Below are 26,047 nucleotides of genomic sequence, written 5' to 3' on the forward strand. Positions count from 1 at the left end.
GCGAGAGGGGAACCCGTGTTTAGGAGGAACGTAAAATGACTTACAGAAAATCTGTTGACCAACAATACAGTTTATAGAGACTTGCTCTATTTTCCCCCATCAAACACAGGAAATTTTGGATAATGTTTTCCAGAAAATATTTTGTTTGAAACAAACAGACCCTCAACATCAAAAGAATCTCCCCATCTATCACCATTAAAGCCAGAAACAACACATTTCCATTAATAATATTAAAAATCCCTACCTAGGAAAAGAAACTTTTTTATACAAATTTCTACAAAATTTAGAATTTAATACAACTTCAAATTAGAAAAATGATAAGAGAGATCTTCACCCTACCCTTTTGAATTGCCAAATTAGTTTCAAAACTAAAATAAATATAAAGCTTGTATGAAATGCAGGAGATTTTTGAGACCCAAGATGTTCTCTACCATGAACCAGATCCAGAGCCAGTGTAAAGAACAATTGTTTTTATAATCAATGTAAATGGGATTCCAACAAACAATCGTGCGTCGATATGACTGGTATGTTAATTTAGAATGGTATAATGTAGGCGACGAAAAACTGAATAAAATTCAAATTACACCGAATCAATGTTTGGCTATCAAATTGCATATTATATCAGAGTTCCTATATATATTTGGGAGATTTATCACAATACCGGTACAGAAAAAGTAAATGAATGAAAGGATTAAATTTGGAGCCAACAAAAAACATTTTAATAAAATCATAATATCCCTACATTAAATGTCATACCGCATTATCAAAGAAAATAAAATAAAATCCATCATGATACTTATATATCTCTGCTTGTTCGGGCAACTCAATAATGTCGAATTTTAAATAGCAAAAATGCAGTTTTTCTAAGGGAAAACAAGAAATGAAATAAGACCAGAAAGATGTCACAACACTTGTAAAAGGACTTATCTATGCCTCTGTAACAGGGAACTCGAACACAACATCCTTCCCAGCAAGCTTCCGGTAAACTGCAGAAAAGGTCTCAAGCTTATACTCAGTGTTGTTTCGTTCTTTGGGGTCCAAAAACACCTGCCCATGATGTGTCGGAAAAAGATTACAGAAACATTAGCCTTCAATAAATGACAACAACCATGGTTAATAAGAACTATTGAACCATATGTAGGTATTGATATAAAAGGATCACAATTCTTTCACTCATCGCTTAAGACCTTTTCATCAACATTTAACAGCATAATTATGACAGCAATTTGTACCTTCATTAACTTAGATCCATCAATTGCATATCTAGTGCGCTTCCCAACAATCTCGGCGGGCAAGACAATATCTTCTAGCATTGCCTCGTGTACAGAAGTCAATGTGCGGCTGCGAGGCCTCTGAACGGCAGAACCTTTCTTTGGGGGCCTCAATATCCTCCGGGTGGCAATAAGAATCACATCCTATCAATATACATAAACCAAGTTAAAACTCAAAACCAAAACACGTAGTACATACTAATCAAGCCACTTAATAATCATCATTATAAATTAGCATAACAATAGAAACCACAAAGATATGCAATTTCATGACAAAATATGATTAATTCCCTTGTTTAAAGGGGAGCTGCAATGTTTTAGTCTGGAAAGAAAACAACTCCAAAGATTAAAGCATCTTATGCTAAGAATGGAAATTAAATTTGTTACTGAGTTTCGTAATGATAATGCACTTGAAATTAATTGTAATCCAAAAGGCCTAACCCATCCTTGATTACTTCGTTGTAAAGAAAAAACTTTGAAGGAGGACTATTTCTCACCTTTCCACTGAACTTCTTTTCAAGCTCCCTCACAAGCTTAACATGAACCTTGCGAAAAGCTTTCCTCAATCGGTAGGGGACATGGATAACAACAGCTTTCCGGCTCCCAGACACATCAATTTGGCTGCATGCAAAACGCAAACAGATTACACCAATCATATGGTAGCCAGATAAATAAATCAATTTGGAATTAGTGCATCTCAAAAAATCATACATACACTGCTGAATTAATGTAGAGATCCTTGAGGTCACTTTTCAGATCCTGGTTGGTATTCTCCAAATCAAAGAATGCCTGTTACAAACATTCACACATAATTGAATCATGACTGGGACCGTTTTAGGAAGCTTTAAAAGTGCAACAAACACTAGAACATTTTAAAACCTGGGCAACTGATTCCTCAAATTCTGTTGGTTCAACATCCTTATCTTTGTGGATCTTCTTCATTGATGTATACATTTTCAAGATCTGCATTGTGGGATTAATAAAAAAACATTGAATTTTTTTTCAAACAATATATAATAATTAGAAATCAGATTGAAATTGAAATTGGATGTGTATTTAATATCCATACACAAAATTTAAAGGCCTTAGTAATCTCACTGGACATTTAAGAAGCTAAGATTCAGCCTTAAATTCTATGTTTCAATCCTTGACCAGTTCATTACACCAAATTCAAATTCAATGATAACAAGTTTGATAATTGATAAAGTTCCAAACAAGGTCGATATCATACAAAAGCAAATAAGAAAATACTTCAACGTGAAATGCTTCGCACCCTTTTGAAAACGATTTTCTAAACAGAAAAATAAATAATACTAATCAACATCATATTCTTAAACCAATTACTAATAGTACCACTTATTCACTACATTACTTGAAAACTTGCATAAGTCTCAAAGTGATTATTAACAGTTTATAACATTAACTGACAACACAAAAACCCGCATACACAAATTCCAATATTTAGTTATTTTTACCACATTTCCCAGAAAATAAAATATATTCAAAATGAGAAAAAAAAAGATTCAAATAATAGCTGGAAACACTCCATGTTCTTATTAGCTCAGAAAATAAAGAACATATTTGTTCATATATATAAACAAAGATGAACAAAGCCTAAAACTCATTGTTTGAACATCTATTAATGAAATTAAATTATTAAAGCTATACAACTAAATCCAACCATAACAGCATTTGTTTTCCCCTTTCCTACAATTTTTCTTAGCAAACAAACAGACGCCAGTAACAGAAAAGAGTAAAAGCCTGTATTACTCTGTTTAGTTATACAAGAAACCTTAACAGAAAGAAGAAGAAATCATTTAACTAGCTGAAATTTCTAGGCAACCAAGCAAAGTGTAGGAAAATGAAAAGGCTGTACCTGAGAGAGAAGCACAATAAAATGTGATGAGAAGCTCTCTTTCCACAGATCAGGAAAAACCCTAGGGTTTCAACCTAACATGACACTTTATATTGAGGCGCTGAGGGCCACGATTCTTTACTTCAAACGTGGACGACCATGATTAAGTCACGTGATCACATTTGGTCTAAAGTTGGGCCGTCGGTTTTGATTAAAGTTGGACCGCTGGTTTTGGTCCATCTGGTTTTGTATGGGCTTGTACAATACTGAAACTAACCCATTAAATTGATCATCACAATAATCAGTCGAATAAAGTAGTTATTTGGTGTTTTTTTTTCCAGTCTTTTAAGAGTTCAAACTTACAGGTACAATTATTAAAAAAAAAAACAATTATAGGTATAATACATCATAAATGGTAATTGTTCGATAAACTAAAATCGAAACTAACTCGTTATAAAAAACCCTCAATTTTATTCAAATAAATGTAATTAAGTTTCCAACTTTTTTTTCATTCAATCAAGTACTTAAACTTTCAATATATATCAAAAAGGTCCTTAAACTTTTTCTAAAAAACCAATTAAGCCTTTTTTTTACACACGATTAAGTACTTGAACTTTTAAAATATATTAAAAATTTCTTTTGACCATTAACTTTAATAATTAATCGTTAAAGTTAACTGCCCCTAATTTTTCTCAACTAGAGTCACCCGTGTCACAATCATGACGTGACGTGTGGTAAAAGAATTATAAAAAATAAAAATTCTTAAAAATTATTCAATTTTAGTAAAAAATATTAAAATTTAAAAAAATAGAAAAAATCGTAAAAAAATTGTAAAATTTTATAAAAGAAATTAAAAAAATATAAAATGCATAAAAAAATACAGAGGAGTGTTTGTCTCAAACTTGAACTGGATCATTGATTTAATTTGTGATATGAGATTTCATACGGACATGAAGAGATTCCTAAGACAGAAAAAAGGCTCTTTCATTTTTGTATTTCTTGATTTGTCCTGAGAATTATGTATTGTATTTACTTTATAACTATTATTTTTTCAATTAATAGCATTTCAGTTTGCATTAAAAAAATCATTTAATGGACATAAGTGTAACGTCCCCCTACCCGAGACAGTCGCCGGAGTCGAGCAGGAGACATTACAAAACTTATCTTAGCACTTAAACAGTTTTCGTAGTAAACTATCCATCTGCGTCACGGTTTCTAAAAAAATCATATCTCGAGTTACGAAACTCAAAATCTAATTCCGTAAATTTTCCCTGAAACTAGACTCATATATCTACTTACTAATTTTTTTTAAGAATTTTTGGTCCGGCCAATTAGTACAGTTAATTAGAAAAAGTCTCCACTGTTTCAGGGTTCGGCTACTCTGACCCCTGTGCACTACGAATCAAATTTCTTCCTGTACAGAAATCCAATGACTATGCCATTTGTTTCAATTAAAAATAGACTCAATAAGGAATCCATAAAAATAAAGTTTGAGTCCTAATTCTTAATACACAATTTATGGTGAATTTCTAAAGTCAGAACAGGGAATCCAGAAATTGTTCTAACCCTGTTTCACCAAAACGTAAATATCTCATAAAATACAACTCTTTTACCTATTTTATTTCTTCCATATAAAAATAGATTCATTAAGCTTCAATTAAAAATTTTATTCATTATATAATTCACTTTATACTATTTTTGATATATTTTCAAAATTGGACTACCGCTATTGTCCAAATCTGTTTTAGTATAAAATGTTGATGACTAAGTTTATAACATCTTCATTTCTTCTCTCTACAATATTTACCAACACTTCCTCTTATTACTCTTCACTAACATATCAAAACATACCATGCTTAAGGTTTTGGTAACATTTACAAAACATACCAAAATATCACTTAACAACTTAGATACTTTCAAAATGACCAAAAGACATCCTAGGTACAATGCCATTTTCCAAAAAGATAGAAACTTCACCAATTTGAGTTTGGGGATCGGCTTGTATGCTGAGTCCTTATACTTTCGTACCTAGCCTGCGCACGGAAACAAACCGTACGCTGAGAATACTCTCAGTGGTATTTCTATAAACAATAGCTTAATCAACTTTAAAACATGGTAATTCAAACACATTATTGCTATTATTCAATATCAATCAGTACTTTAATAATTTTTACTTTATTTACCTTTATTAACATAACTCGGACACTGACGGATACATGGATCCAACCCACACTCCGGGATAAGCACATAGTGCTTCATCGGAACAAATCCAGAACTTTAACATTATAGTACACAAAGTACTTCATCGGAACAAATCCGAAACTTTAACATTATAGTACACAAAGTACTTCATCGGAACAAATCCGGAACTTTAACAGTAGTCGACACATAGTGTCTCATCGACTCAATGTCGGAATATCTCAATACTTCCAATTCCTATGATATGTCAACTATATCCGACTAGCCCGACACTGTTAATAGGGTATTCAAAATCACATTCATTTCAATATGGTAAAAATACTTACCTCATTCACATTTTCATACAATATAAATATCAAATATAGCAATAACGATTAAGCTCGGTTTATAGAAATACAAACCACTATTTATCGAATTTAATCGATATCTTCGTTCACTTTCTCTTTTCCCTTCTTTGATGATGTATCCGGTGCTACGTTGGCTACTAACAATCATACAATTAAAAATCATCAATTTATTAATTCATAAAACACATTTTCACTTTCTATCAAACTTTTACAAAAATTCCAATTTCATCCTTTTTCCATTACTAATCTTTTTTCTTTAACTTAAGCTTCATATTCTCTTTTAATCAACTCATTAACAATTTCTAACTCATAAAATTCATTATAAAACATAAATTTTGAGTTGTATTCAACTTAGTCCCTATTTAAACCTAACTTAGAAATTCCTTTAACTAATCACTTCTAACTTCAATTTCTATCAATTTAACCCATAAAACCTCAATTTATTCAACCAAATCAATATCTAAAAATTCTCTATTTTTCTTCATTTTAACCTCATACATGTAGAACTTTGAATTAGGCATCCATAAACATAAAAATCATAAGAAAATGAGCTAAAACAACTTACCAATCAAACTTTAGGGCCTTAATCCTCAATTTTTCCTTTTTTATTTCTTTCTTTCCTTCTTTCTTTCTCACGTTTGCTCTCTGTTAGTCTTTCTATCTTTCTTTCTTTCTCACGTTTGCTCTCTGTAACTTTTCTATTCTTTACTTATTATTCTTTATTCATTATACTATATTATATTATTATTAACCTATAATAAATATAAAATTAACACGTGTAATAGCTATAACATAAAATATCTTATAGCTATTACACATATATACCAACTATTACACACGTTATTCAATATTAACACACACATGGCACTTAGGGTCTAATTACTAGATTAGTCCCTTTTACTTCTTTAATCTATAATTAAACTTTTATTCCTTATGCAATTTAGCCCTTTAAACTAAATTCAAGCTACTTCACTTAATTAAACACTAAATAACCATTCAACTATAATTCATAAATATTTCTAATAAATATTCATGAATAAATTTCACGGAAACAGTACTCAAGACTCAATTTCCGATACCGTAACTTTCAGTTCATTACAATTAGAAGATAAAAGCATTTAGGCACACAAATGTTCATCATAGGATCGGACTATTTGACTTTTGAATGACCTATTTTAAATATTAAACTATTAGAAATATTTCATAATTTTTAACATCTAACTTTTTTTAGAACATTATTTTGTTAATTGGGAAAAAAAGGCCCAAACCGGACATGAATTGGGTTTAGCTGGAAGGCCTTTGGAGGGAGCCAAGCTTTCACACCTCTAGTTTCATAGAAAGAGCAATATTGTCTTTCCATTAAAGATATATATACTGTCATTGGTTTCTAGGAATTGAAAATAAATATAAGTTCTAAGATAAAGCAAACTAAACATATATTTTTATTATTTTAAATTAATAAAATTATTGCATGACTATTTACCCATAACCTAGAACTAATTATAAATAATTATGAACTTAAAAATCATATTTATTCTTTAAATATTGTTATTAAGTTATAATAAAATATGTAATAATCTAACTCAAATTTAACCCGATGATTCGACCGAAAAATTCATGATTTAAATAAGCCTAAGATGCCCCGTAGGAGGAGAGGGACCCAAACTCCTTTTAGATACTTTTCTTCTCTACTTCTTCACTCTCTCTCTTAATGTCCACATCTATTAATCTAGTGCATGAACAAATATATAAACTTTAACTAATAAATGCATAGTTTAATTACTTCATTTTCATAATTTATAAACAAATAAAATAAAATCAAAATTCATTCTTTACGTTCATCTTCTCAAACATAAACATAAGAGAAACAAATTTATATACAACAAAATTTTTTTGGAAAGACTTAGCTCAGTAAGTTATTGCCGCTTGAAGATTGACATTTATCTGATTTAGAAATTAAATTCTAATATAAATGACATTTTTTTAATACATTTTAAAAAAAAGTATAAATAAATAACCTTATATAGGGAGATAATAGTAATTTTTTGTCATTCTATTTTCTTCCAAGCAATAGAGTTAAGATTGTAACAGTAAATGTCCCCTTGAGTTGGAACTAACGTGTACTTATATACTTCCAAGTTCCAATGACTTAGGCCTGTAATTAATCATCTTCATCCCAAGTCAAACAAATCCTTTTCGAGGGAGCTCTTAATTTGTGGACGAAATGCATTCCAATTGTGCAAAATGCTTGCTAAAAAATTAATAGATAGTGTATAAACAAATGGGAAATACATGATTTTTAATAGGGCACCAAATCACTACTAGCTATGAACATTTTCAAACTATATCCAAATTTGGCCAAAGGGCCTCAATTTCACAAAATAGAACCTTTCAATACCTACATTTATAGACATATACTACTATTATATCTTGGTTTGTTAAGGAAGCCTAGCCATTTATGCCTTTTACTAAAAATTCAATTAAATGCTTTTGCCACTTACCAAACACAACATCTCACATGCATTCAGTTCATTCTTCTTCTTCTTTTCTTTTGCTTCCGTTCAAATTTATTTATATTCATTTGAGTTGGTTTTTTATACTAGATTTTTTTTAATAATTAATTTTTTTTTACTAATATAATTGGTTGACATAAGAAGATGAAAATGAAAGGAATCGGCCAAAACAACAGTGGAAAAGGAAAAGGTGCTCATGCAAATGCAACTTGGTCAGTTTTCACCCAATTTAAAATGGCAAGAGGTCGGCACATAAATGTCCCACATTGGTCGGACGCGAGTTTGAATTCACTTTCAATTACAATTGAAAATAACCTTAGTTCGTCTATCATTTTCATCCCAATCCCCATTGCTTCTATTACATGCACTGTGTTTATAAAATGATCTTAACTATTTTTCCTTTCTTTTTTTTTCTTTTAAATTTTAATTTTAATCATTGAGCTTTCCTTTTGGAACCATTCCGAAACAAAAGTACTTTAATATAAACAATCCTTAGTATGAAATAAGTGGAAGATGGCGAATGCTAAAATTTAAATTTTGAAGTGTTTTAAATAATTATATAAATTAATTTAATTAAATTCTTAATCAAACAACATTAGATACAAGTACTAAGGAGGCATTTGTATTAAAAGGCAGATTATAATTTGTCCCTTTATTTAAAAAAATAAGTAAATTAACTTATTTATATTAGAAAAAAGTGTAATTTGATCATTCCATTAATATGTGTTATTCAGCGGTGATTTGGCCTTTTTTTTCCAAATTTTTTTATGCAAGTAATGTGGAATTAATGGATGAGTAATATCATATAAAAGTATCATGAAAGCCCTTATATTAGAGGTTGGTTGCATTTTGTTCACTTTAAATAAAAAAAAAAAAGAAAATTAGTCATTACACGTTAGATAAAGCGCAAATTGATCATTCTATTAAAAATTCTATCAATTGTTATTGTTAAGTGATGAGTGGCTAATAGAGTAACCGAATAGCAACACGTGGATTGATGCGGGCAATTTTACCACGTCAATAAATATTTAAAAAATATATAAAAAAACCATGCCAAGGATAATCTTGAACAAAAAAATATAGAAATTTATTTGAAACTATAAAAAATTATTGTATTTATTAAAAACAATGTCCATAATGCTCTTGGACAAATAATTGTCCAACTTCAAATGAGTCTAGATAATTATTTGTCGAAGTTTATTCTAGAGTGGTTTCTTACATAATTGTATAAAATTATTTAAAAATTATTATGAAAGGTTTCTATTATGTATATATATATGTGTATGTATATTTTAATTGTAATAAATTAATAAAAATATTAAGAATTATAAGAAATTAATAAAATAGATCTCATCAATTTGATTAACTAGAAATATCGATTCAATTAAGAAGATACATAAGTGTGTATATGTTTATTTGAATTCTTTAAATATATATGTGTATATATATAGATATTATATTTTTTTAAAAATTAATCATTTTTATAATTTATTATAATTCTTAATAATTTTCTACAATTTTGTATATTTTTAGTAATTACTTAAGAAATCATTCTAGAATGAACTTGGACAATTATTTGTCCATGTCAATTTTGGATATTATTTCTAATAAAAATTATCAAATTTTTTTTATAATTTTTATATATTTTTGTATAAATATATACAAAAACATTAAATAAATATTTTAAACATATTTGTATAAAAAATTATAAATAATTGAAAAAAAATTGTCGATTTATCTTGGATGTGGTTTTTAGATAATTATAAAATAGTTTTATTTATTTTAGGATTTTAAACTTTTTTTAAATATTCTCATGTCGAGTATGAGGTAAACATGACACGCCAAATGTTAGTGTTTGGTTGTTCCGTTAGCCACATTAACACTTAAATAGTAGAAATAGACGAAATCTTTTAAAAAAAATTTACTAGTTTACTCTTTGATCTAATATATAAAGACTAATTTATCCAAATTTTTAGTAGAATGGCCAAAATACAGTTGAACTCTTAGTATGACGGCCTCCACAAACTTACTCATCCTTTAATTCTAGTACACTTGTATGAAAAAATTTAAAAAAGTCAAATCGTTACTTAATGACACATATAGATGGAATTTCTAATAAAAGAGTTAATTTATACTTTTTACTAACATACAAGGATTAATTTATTTATTTTTTTAAATACATAAAATCAAATAAAATTTATTTATTAATGTAAAGACCTCTATGGTATTTTTACCTACAACTTTTAACATTTTGAAGCAGTTAGACTTAAACGATGCAACGCTTACTTGATTAGCTCCTTGTTTATTTTCTTCCTTTTTGTCATGTTTACCTAATGAAGCAACTCCAGGTTCCCATTCCATCTTAAGGCAATTTAAAACTAAAATCACATTTCAAGTCACAATTTTATTTTCTTTTTGTCAGGTTTAGATAACTCAAATCTATTTTTAAGATTTAACCTCGATGACCTTTAAAATAAATATCATTTATTCAATATTAAATCTTAACAACTCTTAAATATAAATTAAATTATATTTTCAAGAAAACATATTTTTAAATCCGCTTCAAGAATAAGTCACCGTGACACTTAAAAAAAAACCGCATTTTACAATATCAAATCTAGACAACCTTTAAACCAAAGCTCAATTGAAGAAAAAGAATCAAATAAATTATCTTTGTATCAAAAAATTCAAAAATTATAGACTTTTCAAAATCGATAAATAAAATTTAACTTTAAATTTTCAAGTAAAATATCAAATCAAATTTTACATATACATTTATTAGAAAAAAAAATGTTTTATTATATTTCATAAAACCATATATTTGAAATTAGCATCAACAAAAAGTCAGTCTGAAGGCTAAAATCGAAGACCAATTATTGTTAAAGAAAAAAAAAATCTAAAGTAAGATTATTTGTATAAGCTAGACTTGCGTACTATTCTCAAACAAAAGAAAATTTAAGTTATAAAATCTATATTTATGACGTTAGATAGAAAATGATGTGTTGAATTGAAAAATAAAAGGGACACATCCAAAATGATAAGTGCATCTTCAAATTAAGATTTTTTTTATAATTAAAATAATGAAGAAAATAGAGGGTAGGAATATTTGGATGGTTGCATTCAGAGTTTCACATCTTTGTAACCACTAAAGCAAAATACTTTTGATATACCCGTTTTATGTCTAAATGCACTTATAGCAGCAATCATAACATTGGTTGGGGTGCTGATTTCATTTATTTAATAATTTCAAAATAAAAATAAATTAATATAAGCAATCACAATATATGGGCTTAGATGTCTAAAATCATCTATAATCTTTCTCCAACTCATAAATAATAAAATAATACGTTTTAATACACTTGAACCCATGTCCTCCTACGTTGACAATAATGCCTATATCAATTAAACTAGACCTACTCATGAGAAAGTGAGAGGGTTTGTGAAAAATTATAGGTCCGAGAAATAAGTTTCGACAAAAAAATAAGACTAATTTAAAAAATAGCTCAGCCCAAATTCACAAAAAGACAAAAAAAATGTTATTTTCTTGTTATTTTCTCCTTATTTTGCTACAATTTTACTATTATGTTACTACTATTTTGTTGTTATTATTTGGATATTGTATAACACTTGTTTTAATGTTAATTTTGTTATTATTTTAGAGGCATTTGATTGTTAAGTTGCATCTATATTAGTGTTATTTAGGTATACATATATATTTAAAAATTATATAAAAAATTAATACGACCGGGTAGGACCCAAGTTTTAACATTTTTATTCGAGTCGGATTTGAACAAAATTTTAGACTTATTTTTTGAGACTGAGCCTAGCAACTGGGCCTAATTTTTTTGTTAGACCTAACCTGATCCAGCCCGATTCATGAGTACCTCTAAATCAAACTAAAATTTAATCAATAATTCGTAATAAAAAATATGAATTAAATCTTAATTTAGTTAGTATTATTATTATTAACTAAAAATAATAATAATTTGGGCGCGTTTCTCCTAACGAAATATCCTAGTGAAGAAGTAATTCCAAAAATAATAAATGTAAAAAAGAAGTTCAAAAAGATTTTCTGAGACTTTCATAAGTGGGCCCAATCCATTATTGGATATATCTCCTGAACCCAATGGGACCCATTGGAGAGAAAAACAACAAAAGCCTACACTGCCACGTGTCCACTCATCTTCATTCTTTTAAAAAGAAAATTAAGAGTGCAACTTTTTTTTCTTCACATGCATATTATTGAATAACACTGATCCCACTCTATAAATATAAGTCCCACTTCCTTTTTTTCTCTCATTATCCAAACAACCATTTGAAAAACAAAGTCTCACAAATTTCTCTATGGCTGATTTCACAACAGATATGCAAAACTTTAAACAATCATTTTCTTTCATGGATATTGATCCTCCAACCATGGAGTCACCACTTAACCAATATGGTGGTGAGCTAAACCAAAGTGTTATAGACAATTCAGCCTTGAATTTCCAAACCTTTTTCCCTTTCTCCAATGAAACCTTCTTCAGCAACCAAGTAGCTGAAATCGCAGGCAATTGCAGAGCAAACCCACCAAGTTATTTCCATGATAGCAACCACAAGGGTTCAATTACAACACTATCAGTTGCTCACTCATCTTTTGTCACTTCTAGAAATGAATTCCATGACAGCAATAAGAGAAAATCATTGGACTTATCAGAAAGTAGTCATGGGAATTCATCATCCCCTTGGATCAAGAGAATAAATGTATGATATATATTTCTATATATTTTATTCAATATTTTATTTTATTTTCCCAATTTGTTTTTTATTCGGGTTTTGTTATATGTAGAATTCGGGAAGAGGGAAAAGAGCAAAGGGTAATGAAAAGGGAGAAAATAAACCAAAAGACGTGGTTCATGTCAGAGCTAGAAGAGGTGAAGCTACTGATAGTCACAGTTTAGCAGAAAGGGTAAAATATATGTCCTTTTACTTCATTTTGTTTACATCTAAATTTGATTGATTTAACCATACTAACCAATTGAAATGATGTTTTTATATTGTCAATCAGGTTAGAAGAGGGAAAATTAATGAGAGACTAAGATGCTTGCAAGATATTGTCCCAGGATGCTATAAGGTTAATTTTATGCTATTTCTCTCTAATCCCATCTCTCAATTACACATAGCATGTATGAATACATTGAAAGTGTAGCCAAAAAAACAAAGTTTTCTCCTACATTTTTTTTTCTCTCTAAATTGTTTGATTATGTGTAGACAATGGGCATGGCAGTCATGTTAGATGAGATCATCAATTATGTCCAGTCCTTGCAGAATCAAGTTGAGGTGAGATAATCAATAAACATATATGTATATACTGTATAGTTGTAACATAATTTCACATTTTTTACTGTTTTGGAAATGTTACAGTTTCTTTCAATGAAGCTAACAGCAGCAAGCACTTATTATGACTTCAACTCAGACACGGATGCCGTGGAAAGAATGCAGGTGCTTCCTGTAGGTTTTTTTTTTCTGTTCATTTACGTATGCAAATTTTAATCTCACAGTGTTTTGATTGGAAATTATAATGAATGAACGGGATTTCAGAGGGAAAAAGCACAGGGGGCAAAAGATGAAATGGACAAATTTATGAGAGAAGGAGATACTGAAAGACTAGCTTGCTTCCACTCATCAACATGGTCCTCTTTGACTTAATTTCTACATCCATGCCTATACTTAATTGCCTTACAAAACATATGATCATGGAGATGCTATATTTTTCAACTCTTTTTTTTTCCTTTCATATTTAAATGTATTATGATCAGGAACACATATTGTACCTCCTACCTAAGCTAGAATATGTGAAAATTTTATACTTGTAATTTATTGTCACTCACAAGCATTAATGGAATTCTATTCAAAATATATGTACAAGAAATTAGCTAGCTAATTACAAATATTATATTTACATTAATTTGTTGTTTCTTGTCATTTTCCCTTTGATTTAAGGTCACAAAGAGGACAAATTTTCTTAGTGCGGCAATATCATGCAACAAATCTTAATTAAACATTAATGGACATGATTAGACTTGAGTGCTTTGTAATTAGGGTATGGGTGATTAAAATGACAACTAAAGAGCCAAAAAAACTTGGACTTTTGGGACATTAAGCTTAACAACAGTAAGTACTTTAGTTCAATAATCCTAATCTTCCTTTTAATAGATTTCACTTATGTTTTGGACATTAGTTAATGACAAAATTAGGACAAAAAGCCATGGTTAGTTGTTTAAGAAAACCCGACAATTGAACAAAATGAAGCAGACATGAGTTTTCATGCATCCCATTTTAAATCAAGCTTTTACAAAACATAAAACTTTGGCCACCATAGTTCTACCTTCCTACATTATAAATACAATACGGTCTAGTGTGATCTATTAATCTTCAATTTTTTAATCTAATCATCTCAATCAGTTCATTTAAATAAAATTTTAAATTCAATGAATCCCTTTTTTTTTGTATAATATTAAATCGAACAAGTTCTTGATTTAAATTAATTTCGTTTGAACTTTGTGTCCACGAATATAAATAGTCATAAACGTGTTTGTCTTAATTTACTATTTCTTTTTAAGTAGATATACATATGTATGGTAAAATATTGACCCCAAAGATAAAGGTACTATTTTAGTCTTAAGTAGAGAGAGATAACCATTTGACATTTTTAGAAGAAACAACAGATAGAAGCATCACATGTTGTTTGCCTTTTACTTTTAGTGATGGAAATTCATGTCAACTTGTTCATCCATATCAATTACCTTATTTTCTTTCTCAAACCTTTTTTTTTTATTTGAACCCAAAGTACAGCCATTTAAATGCAAATATTCTGCATTTATGAATAAACATCGTAGTATGTACGATTTGATATTTTAGATATAATCGACAAATATACATTGATTACACATTAAAATTTAATAATTTATATTAGGTTTATGTTTAGGAGACTGATAAATAGAATTTACTATAGATAAACACCCAAATGGTTATAATTGTGAATGAGCCACCATCCAAAAACACAACGAATGATTAGGAATAAGTTGTTAAAAAATCCTACTTGTCGGTAAGAAATCAAAATGTCCTAATCCTTTGGGGCACCGACAGTTTAGAGGGTGTGTCCCAATAACATTATGATGCAATGAAGCTATGGCCAATTTGGCTATAACACGTGGAACAAAAACAAATGAAACCCTAAACCCACAAAAACTGATAAGGATGTGTGTAATTAATAAACCTTGTTACATCATATGTTAAAAAGTAGAATTATTTATATATATTTTTAATGAGGTGATTGGATGAAATTTATATACTGTTCTTTTGTGTGTGTATTAAATACAAATTCAAAATCTAATGGATGTTGGAAATTCAGTAAGGGAATGATTGAAGGAGAGAATGGGAAAGGATTTTTTGAATGGTTTAATTTATAGATAAATTTTGGGTGTTTAGTGAGAAAGAAAAGAGAGAAAGGGGGGCAAATACAGTGCATAGAAGAAGGTGGGAGGAGGACAGCTTGAAATGGGCCAAGCCATGCATGGCTACAAGAGGCAATGTGGGTTCTCCGACATTTGCGAATCATGATTAAGAGCTTATTAATCCTTTTTAAAGCCACTTTTATCACTCTTTTCCTATCAATTTCTTTCTTCTTTGACTCCCTTTTGACCAACTCTTTTGCCTTGTCTCTTGGAGCATGCATGAACTAGGTCTAGGAGGTAGATTTAGGATCTTTGAGTATCATATCATCTCAAATATATATAATAAAAAATCATTTAAATTTATCAATATAATTATACTTGTCAAACATATAAAATTTTGAATTAATCTCATATTTGTATCATATCGATCTAGAATATTATCATTATTAATATATATTTAACAATTGAATTTTTTTATATAAAACCAATAGTTAAACATATGGGGTTTTTGTGACTCCACAAATAAATAAATAAAAAATCATGTATCCTTAAGTTATATTTGAAAAATAAATAAGGAAGATTGAAAATCTTTTAACCCGATTTATAAAATTAAAAAAATACTCCATCATTAATATATTTTACAAATATATGAATACAATACTTCATGAATATACGATTCATGAGCTCTATCAAAAGTGGGGAAAGAAAATGGCTCAAAAGAAAGGATTCGATGCATAATAACAAAAAGGATAGCTTACATGTATTTCCCAATCTAGATTTAGGGTCACATATTAGGTGAAGTTGTGGGAGAATAGAGATGAGGAAGCGCAAGTTCAAGGATCCAAGGACAGTGGGTTCAATAATACAAGTGGAGGAGGTTGTTAGGTGGTCATGTTTCTTACCAATCCCCCACTACTTTACAAATATATGTCATTAAATCTTCTTCCATAATGCTTTAAAATCCTTTTATCTTCCCAATTCAAATAAGTTCAACCCAAAAGGTTGATCCCAAAGTTGCTTTCTATGTCACTTCAACATTGAAACAATTTTATGTGGGGGGGGGGGGTGGAGGACAAATAATATGATAACCATAATAAGCCTTTGGATCATAAAGTAAGGGAAGATCATTGGTCAAAGAAAAAGGAAGTAAATATATCCAAATTTTAGACATTTCTCAATCATAAAAAAAATTAGAATACAATTAAAATCATGCACATGGCGGGCGGTTGAAAGAATGTTTGATTCCATGTGTTCGAGTATCATTGTTTACGGGTTTTATTATAATATTCAAATTTATTGGATGTGTGAACTAATTAAGTTGAACTACATTAAGTTAGCATATCAATTTTGCTTTGCTAGATGCATGATTAAGGTTTTAAAAACGAATAAATAAAATTTTATTTTTAATGAAATAATTTTATTTGATTCACTAGTTACACTATTGTATTATTGTTATACTTTTATCTTGATTGAGGTACGTGATAATATGAGAAGTGATCTGAGAGATACTTGCAAACAACCCTTACTTGATATCATTTGGCTAACAGGTGACTTGTATCCTCAATATGAGATCATAGAGGCATAACAACATTGTATTATCTCAATAAATAGAATATTAGAGTAGGCGCACATGATAGTGCACTTGATGGCAACCGACATATAATGAACTTGTCACATGACTGACCACACAAGGGGGCGATCACCTGTGTTGTCAGTGACATAGCACTGCCAGGCAAGAGACCTTCCCCTTATATATATACCCCAACACATGATGCTGAAGGGATTTTTTTTTCAATTCTTAACTTCTTAAACTTTTTACCCTAAGCACACCACAACCTCCTCTTCTTCTCTCTGTTGCCCTTCACTTATTTCGATTCTTTACCTATCACAGGTGAATTGACTCTCTTATTACCGTTACCATCTTTTCCTTATCTCCTCCTTATTGATCAACCTGTATCAACAATTACCATAATACATAAAATATAAATCTCAAAATGATTTCCTTTATAGTTAACAAATTATAACTATAGAAAAATAAAGTTATTGCGAAAGAAGTTTGTAAAAAATAAGATAGCAATGTGAAAAAGAGGACTTTACAAGGGATAGTGATGGTGAATTGACAGTCAATATACCTACCAATAAAATCATGTCTCTTCCGATATCTCATCTGATCATAATTTTAGTGGTATATATGTTGATGCCAAGTTTTCATATTGCAGTTCGATTTTCATTTGTTGTTGTCCGCATGTTGATGTTGTTTCACTATTTTAAGGTTTCCAGCTCAAAAAAAAACTAAAAAATCAGGGCAAATAAAAAAGCAAAGTTTATCTTATCGTCTTAGTTCTTTCTTCCTCCCATCCATTTCAGAGTTCGCAAGTTTGTTTGATATTTCAGCAGTTTAACTATTTTGATATCTTTTTCCCTTTAGTTTGGGGTTTAGTTTTATGGTAGACTCCATATTAATGAAAATTTTAATGATTATTTAAGTTTGATCCAATTATGGGTAAAAGGTCCTATTCAAGTTTAATCAAGTTATGTCAAAGTTCTAATTGAATTTACATAAATTTATTGATAAAAAATTAGTTGTGGAGAGAGATTCATTTATATCTGTATACTCTTTTTTTTTATAATTAATATTTTAATAATTTTATTATTGAATTTATTGATATAATTGTAATTGTTGTCAAGCATGTAAATTTTTAAATTAATTCAATATCTCTATCATATCAATCTAAAATAGTGTGTATATTAATATTTATTGAACGATTGAAAATTTGTTTTTTTTAACTTAAAAACAAATAATTAGGAAATTATAATTTACATCAAAATTGACATGCATGATTTATATGAATAGAATATAAAATAGGATGGTTAGATCATTAAAATATTAATCATACAAAAATATATAAAAGTGTAAAATTACTTTAATTTTACATTTTACACTGGTGTAAGTAAATTCTTCCCCTTTATATGTTAAGAATAAAAATTAATTATATAAAAGAAGTATATATGTTAAGTTTTTAATTCTGATAGAATTTAAATATTTACCAATAACTTTTTTAATTTTGTGACAAAAATATTATGTTTTAGGCATGAGTGATTGGGTTCAAACCCAAATAACCTCATTCCTATGCCCAATTATATATTATAAAAAAGTTTAAATACTTTAAGGGATGAAAGATGGGTTTAAGATTTTTTAGTGTAATAAAGAATAATAAAATAATTAAAAATAATACTTGACATATCTTAAATTTGCTTAGAGATTAATAATTGTTTGTTAGGAACAGACAATTAATTTTAAAAATATTAACCCATCTTAAAATAATCCAATTTTTTTGAAAATAGGTAAATCTTTTTTAAGAAAATTTATTAATATTTATTCAAGGGTTGGGTTATTCCCAAGTTCAAAGGCTTATTCAAAATTTGAAAGGATTTGGGAAAAAATTAGTAGGTCCAGAAAATTGATTCGAAAAAAAAAAAATTGGGCTCGTCTAAAACATGGTCCAAGCTTGGACTCCAATATTCAAAACTCGAACCTAGTCTGATCCATTTTTAAGTTTATAATACATGAGTTAGTACCTGATAGATTGTCAATGGAGGATTTTAGTTCCACATAGGGTTCAACCAATGCCTAATGTCATTTCTTTTAAGTCTTGAATTTTTATTTTTATTTATTATACCTTAAACAACACATGTGTTACCTTAAAGTCTAAAAACTCCATTGACAATATATAAAAATAAAATATAATATGAATAGATTTAAACGGATTTAGATTAATCAATTACAAATCTAAACTAATTTAGATAAAAAAATTGAAGTCGAATTTAAATAATTATGTATTTATTAATATCTATATATATTTATTTATATATTCTCCATCCAACTCAATTTTACACCGGCAATAAACACCTTTAAATCCCTTCATACGTACTAAAACGTGGTTGGTCAGATTATATATGCACAAAATGCGAAGCCCATAGTTCAATTCCACTTAAATATCATAATAAATCGTGTCTAATTGAGATTTAAGTAGTGGTGGATAATTATTTTAGTCATAATGGGAAATAGAAGGAAAGGTGCATTTCTCTCTGAATAGAGTCAATACTGTTTAGGTACTAACAAAAAAATTATAGTCACAAAGTGTGGTCTTCACCATTCAATCCAACAAGATGAGTTTTTTACAGATGATGTTATGCCCCAACCAAACTATATATTTGAATCACATCTTTACAAGGCTTCTGTTTCCTATAATTTTGCATCTCCCATCTCATTCAGTTCTCTGCATTTTCCTCTCAAGTGTGTTAATGAGGACTAAGGTTATTGCCATCCCTGATGCTTAATCAATTCAGAGGCAAGCCTCATAGCCAGCTTGGATTTCAGGCAGCATTAGTGCGTTGGCTCCCCTCACAATTTGTCCCATTGAATCCCTGCCCATCACAGCAAGCCCCGCAGGCCGCAACCTTGTTCTTATTGCACAACGCTACATCTGTCTTAACTTTGTTGGTTTTCATTGGAGATGAAATGTGTTTGCTCCTCAACTGAACCAAGTCATTATGCTTCCTAGTCTACAAGCCTCTTCCTATATTTTAACTGCTTGTTGCTCAATTTTCTGATGAATCAACCCCCATAAAAAACGGTTCATTAAGTGGTCTAACCAATACACATAAAACACGTTAATTATGCGCAGCATGATCGAACTTCAAGAAAATACAAGAGAAAACTCAAGAAAGGAAACTATTCATTTCATTCAAAAGACTCTAAAATCTCAGTATCAGAGACGAGCCATATTAATTTATACAAAAAAGCTGTATAGTGAACTAACATACTAACCCATTAGCTAACTAACTAATTAATGATAGGCTAAGCTGCTAACAATTTGTACCAGAAACTAACAACTTAACTGAAACTGGTTATCAGTTACATTCACTAACACAGGACATGCATGAATTTGATCAAAAGGAGCTTTATTACTTGATTGAGCAATTCGACAATACGAGGAATGACTGCAGAATGTGTAACAAGGGAAGCACCCAAAGGCTGACTTACATGCAACATTTGTTAACATAAGATGCTAACTATGCATTGCACGACGCGAGGCTGCTACAAGCCCACATTACGGCCCATTTAAATTTGTGTATATATAAATAATTTTGATTACGCTTACGCCCTATTCAAGTTGGGGATTAGGATACCCCAGCTTTGATATCGAACTCACTTCACAAGATCAAGTCAAATTTAAGTTTTTTTGAACCAAGCTAGAATAACTTATGAGTAGGGATATGTGATAAGGTACCTAGACCTAGTTGGACAAATATTCCACAAGAGGAAAGGAAAAAGCAGAATTTACAGAGAGCTCTATACTTTACTCCCCCTCCCCCCCCTTCTTTTGATTGTAAAAATGGGGAAGAAAGTGCAGAGAAGGAATCTTCAAATATGGCCCAGATATTTGGGCAGAACCGAAGCCGGGACTTTATGGGTTAGGGGGTCTAAGGTTTCATGTACCTTTTTGAATCTGGTGTGAGGTAATTCCACCTTCTGCTTCCATGCAAGTATTATAATATAATTAGCCAATCACTTTGATAAAACAAGTGTCTTAAACAACCTCAAATGATTTATTATTAAATAAATAAAAAAGTGTGAGACAAAATTCCTAAGGAGACAGCATTTTCTGGGAAAACCTTGGGAACCAAGTTAAGGACATGCATTAAATGAGATATTTCCATGAGAAAAAGCCCTACAAGACACTTCCACACTTCATCTTTTAAAGGCTTTTTTCATAATTTAGAGGCAAAGAATATTTCAACCAAAAAATTCTCTCTCAACTATGTAAATTGTCCCTACTATTTATATTAACATAGTTAGTATTGTATTTTTTTTATACTAGCATGTACTAATATCAGTATATTTAGGTGTATATTTTTAGATTTTTATTATTATTTTTAATATACATACAAATATATCTAAAAAATATACATATAAATATATTTATATGCGAATTGAAATTTTAAAATTATTAATTAATATCAATAACTTAATTAAATAATTTAAATTTATTTTAAATAAATTATAACAAATAAAAATAGTTAAGATGAAAATATTAATATCTTGTACAAACCACTACATATCGATACTAATTAGTATATCCTAAAATTGATTGAAATGAACTAAAACACAACAAAATGCTCGAAACGTGTGAGAATTTTGACTAAAACAAAAGGTAAACCATTTGCTATTGGTTTAAAATTAAAACAATATTACTATTATAATTGATATTGTGTTAGATTAAATTTAGTATGCCACTTATGAGTTTATAAAATTACAAATAAAATATATTAATGATATCAAAATTAAAATAAGAGTATCTATGTCCTTTAAATTTATATATACATAGGGGGGAAATACTGTCAAAAGATTACACCCATAAATATTTAATTTTTTGCTTTATAACTTTCTTTTTCCATAAAATAAGTCCCCAAATTAGATATTACGTTACACGATTCTATATTTTTTATTATTTTGGAAAAGTTAAAGTATTTATTGTTAATTCTTTTATAAAGCAAAAAAGCCATGCTTGTTTATAGATGCGTGTGGTCAGGTTTTGGTGTCTGGTGTTTTCTAAGGGTTTTGAGATAAGATGAGATCTCTTTCTTATATTTTAGACTACCATTTTCTTTGCTTTGAGTACTACTAAGGTTTTAGTTTTATAATTTCTATGCTTTTAATGCAAAGACTGTTCTAGTAATTTTATTTTTATTTTTTATATTTATTTTACAATTAATGCATAACATCAATTTAATTCATCATACTAAATTCGTAATGTATAACATAAAAAAAAATCTCTATAAATATAAAATCTTAATTAGATTATGTTTTAAATTTCATCTCTACCTTTTTACTTTTTTTTTTCATTTATAAAAAAAAATTCAAATCAAATTTTAATAATAAAAATGTATTTTTCAAAGTTGGATTTATCTTTTATTATATAAAACATATTAAAATATAAAAAAAATTAATATCCAATCAATCAATTTATCTTATTTTTGGTTAGGTTAGGCTTGAGAGTAGAGGTGCTCATGGCTTAAGTCGGGTTAGGTTTAAGTATGATACTAACATATTTTATGCTTGCTCAAGCCTAGCCCAACCTGAAATTTGGGTATAAAATTTTACCAAAATCCGTCTATATTTGTAAAAGACTAACCCAAGCCCATTTTAGGCCCGCCCATATTATTTTTTAATTTTTTTTAAAATATTTATTTTATTTTAATATTTAATAATTTTATATATTTTTCATGTATTGAAATTTTTTATATAGACATGTTAACATTATTTTAATGTTTGCATTAGAGTATTATTATATATTTAGTATAAGTTTATTTTTTTAATGTGTTCTAAATTACATAATATATAAAAATAATATAATATAAAGTATTATAAATTTAAAATGGGTTAAACTGGACTTAGGCTTTAAATATTTAAATCTGAACTTAACTCATATTTTAAACGAGCCTAACTTTTTTAAGTAAATTCTGTAAAATTTTAAACGAATAATCAACCAATAAAGAACTTGAGAGGAATCCAATCTTTCCTCATTTAACCTATCAATTAATTAACTAAAGAATTCATGTCACCACCCTAAACCTTAAACTTAAAAAGTAAACGTATTTATTTATATATTTGATTATTTATTGAATGACTTGGATATAACCTCAAATGTATAAAAAAGAAAGGTAATAATTTGTTGACATATTTGCCCTCTCAATTGCAATTGATGTTTGGAATTGATAGGGAGGTAAAATTGGTATTGTGTAGGTCAGATCGGTCATTTTAAAGGAAGAAGACCACTTTAAGCCAAGTAGGAAACCAATGAAAGCAACACATTATTTTGTTTTTCCTGAACCAAAGACTTCACTTTGCTTTTGAGTATTTGTTGGCAAAGCTCTTTTGAAAGCACCACCAAACAACAAGAAAACATGCAAAAGCAAGCTTTGGTTATATTGTTTTACAACCTCTCAAGCTCATCTTTGCTTCTCCTTCTCTTTCTATACTACTCATCAATTTTGCTTGCCAAGTTCTTCTACTTCATTGGAAGTTACTCGCTTCTCCAAAGGTCCTTGTAATTTCATTGTTTTGTTGGTGAAGAAATTCATTCATTCATTCATTCATTGTGTTGTGTGTTCTTTGTTTCTTTTGCAGGAATCGAAATGGATATGATTACAGTATGTTCTCTGAAGAAGAAGAAGAAGAAGAAGAAGAAGAAGAAGAAGAAGATTATTGTGTTGAAAGGTATAACTACAAGGCCAACTGCATGGAAAATGACCACCTTGTGGCTGACATAATTCATGGTGGTGAATCACTTATTTTCCTGCCGGACAGCAGCTTTCAAAGACCTCGAAATGATGTCCATGATGATCAGCTCATCACGAGTGAGGATCAAGAATATGCAAGTTGTTACACTGAACAGTCACCTAGTTCAGATTCTGAACACCATCATGATGATGATGATACAGATTTGTTTGATCATGAAGAGATCCCAACAAAAGATGGCGATTCACTTGACAATTTTGATGATGGTCCCACTCCTATAGTCTCACCAATGGACAAAAGTGATGTGGACAATGATGAAGATGGTGATGGTATGTACATTAAACCATTGATTATTATCACATGATGTACGTCATATGTTTCTGCTGAACATTACATCCTTGTACTTTGTCTTTTCATGCTGCCTGATATTGTTTTCTGCTTGTTTCTGCAGAAAATTTCAGTAATCAAAAAATCAAACAAAGGGTGCAAACAGATTTTTCAAGTGACAAGTTTTTTGTTATAGGACCAACAGTGGAGTCTAAGAAGTTAGTAGGTGAGGAGCAGGATAATAATGAACCAATCTATGGTGACTCTTACACAATAGGCTCAACATCAAAGAGCTCATCTGAGTGGAGAAGCTCAATAAATTGCAGAGATTCAGGGACTGAAGATCCATTTTCATCTTCCTCAAGAAGAAGTTGTCCCAAATGGGAATCCTACACTGTGTTCCAAAAATATGATGAAGAGATGATGTTCCTTGACAGAATCAGTGCACAAAAGCTCCAAGAAACAGGTAAAATTATGAGAAACTTGATATATATATATATATGAAGAATGCAGATTTGGTTGATGGGTTTGAAATTGTTTATAGAATCACTGAGGTCCATCCAAGCTTGCCCAAGATCAATATCTGAGAGAATAGTCCACAAGTTTGCGACAATGAACAGAAAACCATCAGATATCAGACAGAATCCATATCATGAACTGGAATCTGCATACGTTGCTCAAATTTGCTTGACTTGGGAAGCTCTTAACTGGAACTATAAGAACTTTGAACATAAAAGAGCCTCTAGAAAAGATTTCGACTGTCCTGCCATCATTGCTCAACAGTTTCAACAATTCCAAGTTCTTTTACAAAGATACATCGAAAATGAGCCTTATGAACAAGGGCGTAGACCCGAGGTGTATGCCAGGATGAGGCTTTTGGCCCCAAAGTTGCTTCTGGTTCCTGAATATCGAGGTAAATCATTATTTTTAAAACTTATTTCATTTATAATATACCTTTAATTAACATTCTGTTTATTTCCATAATTTTGATATGAAAAAAGATTATGAGGAAGATGAAAGAGATGAAGGGTTTGGGCCAAGAATATCAGCAGAAACATTTGTGGTGATAATGGAGGATGGAATCCAAACCTTCATGAATTTTCTCAAGGCAGACAAGGAGAAACCATGTCAACTCATTAAAAAATTCTTTGGGATGAAGAGAAGAGGCTCAGTTGACCCTACACTCCTTCAGCTTATGAAAAAAGTTAATGCTAAAGTAAGTTCTCTAATTTTAATAAGTTTACAAAACCATCATGTCATCATCTCTCTCTCTCTCTCTCTCTCCATATAAAACGACTTGAGTATTAATAAGATTACTCGCTGGATTGAATGCAGAAAAGGATGAAGCTTAAAGACCTTAAAAGGGCTAAGAAATGCATAAGGAGAAGGAAAGTGAAGGTGGAGAAAGAGATGGACATATTGATGGGTCTGATTGACCTAAAAGTGGTGTCAAGGGTTTTGAGAATGACTGATCTAACTGAACAACAATTGCATTGGTGTGAGGAGAAGATGAGCAAAGTCAGGATTTCAGAACGCCAACTCCATAGAGATTCCTCTACCCTTTTTTTCCCAGCTCACTAATTGACCCACCACCTTTTTCTAAATATTACATCATACATTACAAAACCATATCTAAATGTGCATCACTGCACCATATGGATAATCCTAGGCTAGCTTTTGTATATAGCTATACCTATATTATACCGGATGTAGTGACATAGAATCTGTTAGAAAATTAAGATATAGGCTCTATACATAAAACATGATAATAAGAAATTTTTATGATATATAATA

The 26,047-nt window shown here is 29.6% G+C and overlaps 3 protein-coding genes across 4 annotated transcripts; 2 read left to right on the forward strand and 1 right to left on the reverse strand.

The window, feature by feature from the left end:
- Positions 1-773: 773 nt before the first annotated feature.
- Positions 774-3,275, reverse strand: LOC121206247 (40S ribosomal protein S7). Its single transcript, XM_041076952.1, has 6 exons — positions 3,148-3,275; positions 2,151-2,234; positions 1,987-2,060; positions 1,769-1,892; positions 1,233-1,415; positions 774-1,047 (listed from the first exon to the last, which is right to left on the reverse strand). Exons 2-6 carry the CDS (start codon positions 2,223-2,225, stop codon positions 928-930), a joined length of 576 nt encoding a protein of 191 aa, XP_040932886.1. The 5' UTR covers positions 2,226-2,234; positions 3,148-3,275; the 3' UTR covers positions 774-927.
- Positions 3,276-12,474: 9,199 nt separating this feature from the next.
- On the forward strand, positions 12,475-14,108 carry LOC121206248 (transcription factor BEE 3). Of its 2 annotated transcripts, none has more exons than XM_041076953.1 (6): positions 12,475-12,928; positions 13,014-13,133; positions 13,233-13,298; positions 13,436-13,504; positions 13,589-13,675; positions 13,766-14,108. In XM_041076953.1, the coding sequence occupies exons 1-6, from the start codon at positions 12,530-12,532 to the stop codon at positions 13,871-13,873; spliced, it is 849 nt and encodes a 282-aa protein (XP_040932887.1). In that variant the 5' UTR covers positions 12,475-12,529; the 3' UTR covers positions 13,874-14,108. The 2 variants fall into 2 exon arrangements, with proteins under 2 accessions (XP_040932887.1, XP_040932888.1); XM_041076954.1 differs by having other exon boundaries at positions 12,476-12,928; positions 13,589-13,666.
- Positions 14,109-23,508: 9,400 nt separating this feature from the next.
- LOC121206249 (uncharacterized) lies at positions 23,509-26,042 on the forward strand. Its single transcript, XM_041076955.1, has 6 exons — positions 23,509-23,729; positions 23,816-24,255; positions 24,378-24,719; positions 24,798-25,166; positions 25,255-25,469; positions 25,589-26,042. The coding sequence occupies exons 1-6, from the start codon at positions 23,593-23,595 to the stop codon at positions 25,832-25,834; spliced, it is 1,749 nt and encodes a 582-aa protein (XP_040932889.1). The 5' UTR covers positions 23,509-23,592; the 3' UTR covers positions 25,835-26,042.
- The last annotated feature ends 5 nt before the right edge of the window (positions 26,043-26,047 follow it).

The sequence above is a fragment of the Gossypium hirsutum genome, chromosome A09 (genome assembly GCF_007990345.1).
Source record: "Gossypium hirsutum isolate 1008001.06 chromosome A09, Gossypium_hirsutum_v2.1, whole genome shotgun sequence".
Lineage (NCBI taxonomy): Eukaryota > Viridiplantae > Streptophyta > Magnoliopsida > Malvales > Malvaceae > Gossypium > Gossypium hirsutum.

Coding starts and splice junctions, on each gene's coding strand:
- LOC121206247 (XM_041076952.1), bottom strand. CDS start 2,225: ATGTATACATCAATGAAGAAGATCCACAAAGATAAGGATGTTGAACCA. Junction 2,061..2,150: donor TTGAGGAATCAGTTGCCCAG/GTTTTAAAATGT, acceptor TGTTTGTAACAG/GCATTCTTTGATTTGGAGAA. Junction 1,893..1,986: donor CTCTACATTAATTCAGCAGT/GTATGTATGATT, acceptor TTTTGCATGCAG/CCAAATTGATGTGTCTGGGA.
- LOC121206249 (XM_041076955.1), top strand. CDS start 23,593: ATGCAAAAGCAAGCTTTGGTTATATTGTTTTACAACCTCTCAAGCTCA. Junction 25,167..25,254: donor TCTGGTTCCTGAATATCGAG/GTAAATCATTAT, acceptor ATATGAAAAAAG/ATTATGAGGAAGATGAAAGA. Junction 25,470..25,588: donor TGAAAAAAGTTAATGCTAAA/GTAAGTTCTCTA, acceptor GATTGAATGCAG/AAAAGGATGAAGCTTAAAGA.
- LOC121206248 (XM_041076953.1), top strand. CDS start 12,530: ATGGCTGATTTCACAACAGATATGCAAAACTTTAAACAATCATTTTCT. Junction 12,929..13,013: donor CTTGGATCAAGAGAATAAAT/GTATGATATATA, acceptor TGTTATATGTAG/AATTCGGGAAGAGGGAAAAG. Junction 13,505..13,588: donor CCTTGCAGAATCAAGTTGAG/GTGAGATAATCA, acceptor GAAATGTTACAG/TTTCTTTCAATGAAGCTAAC.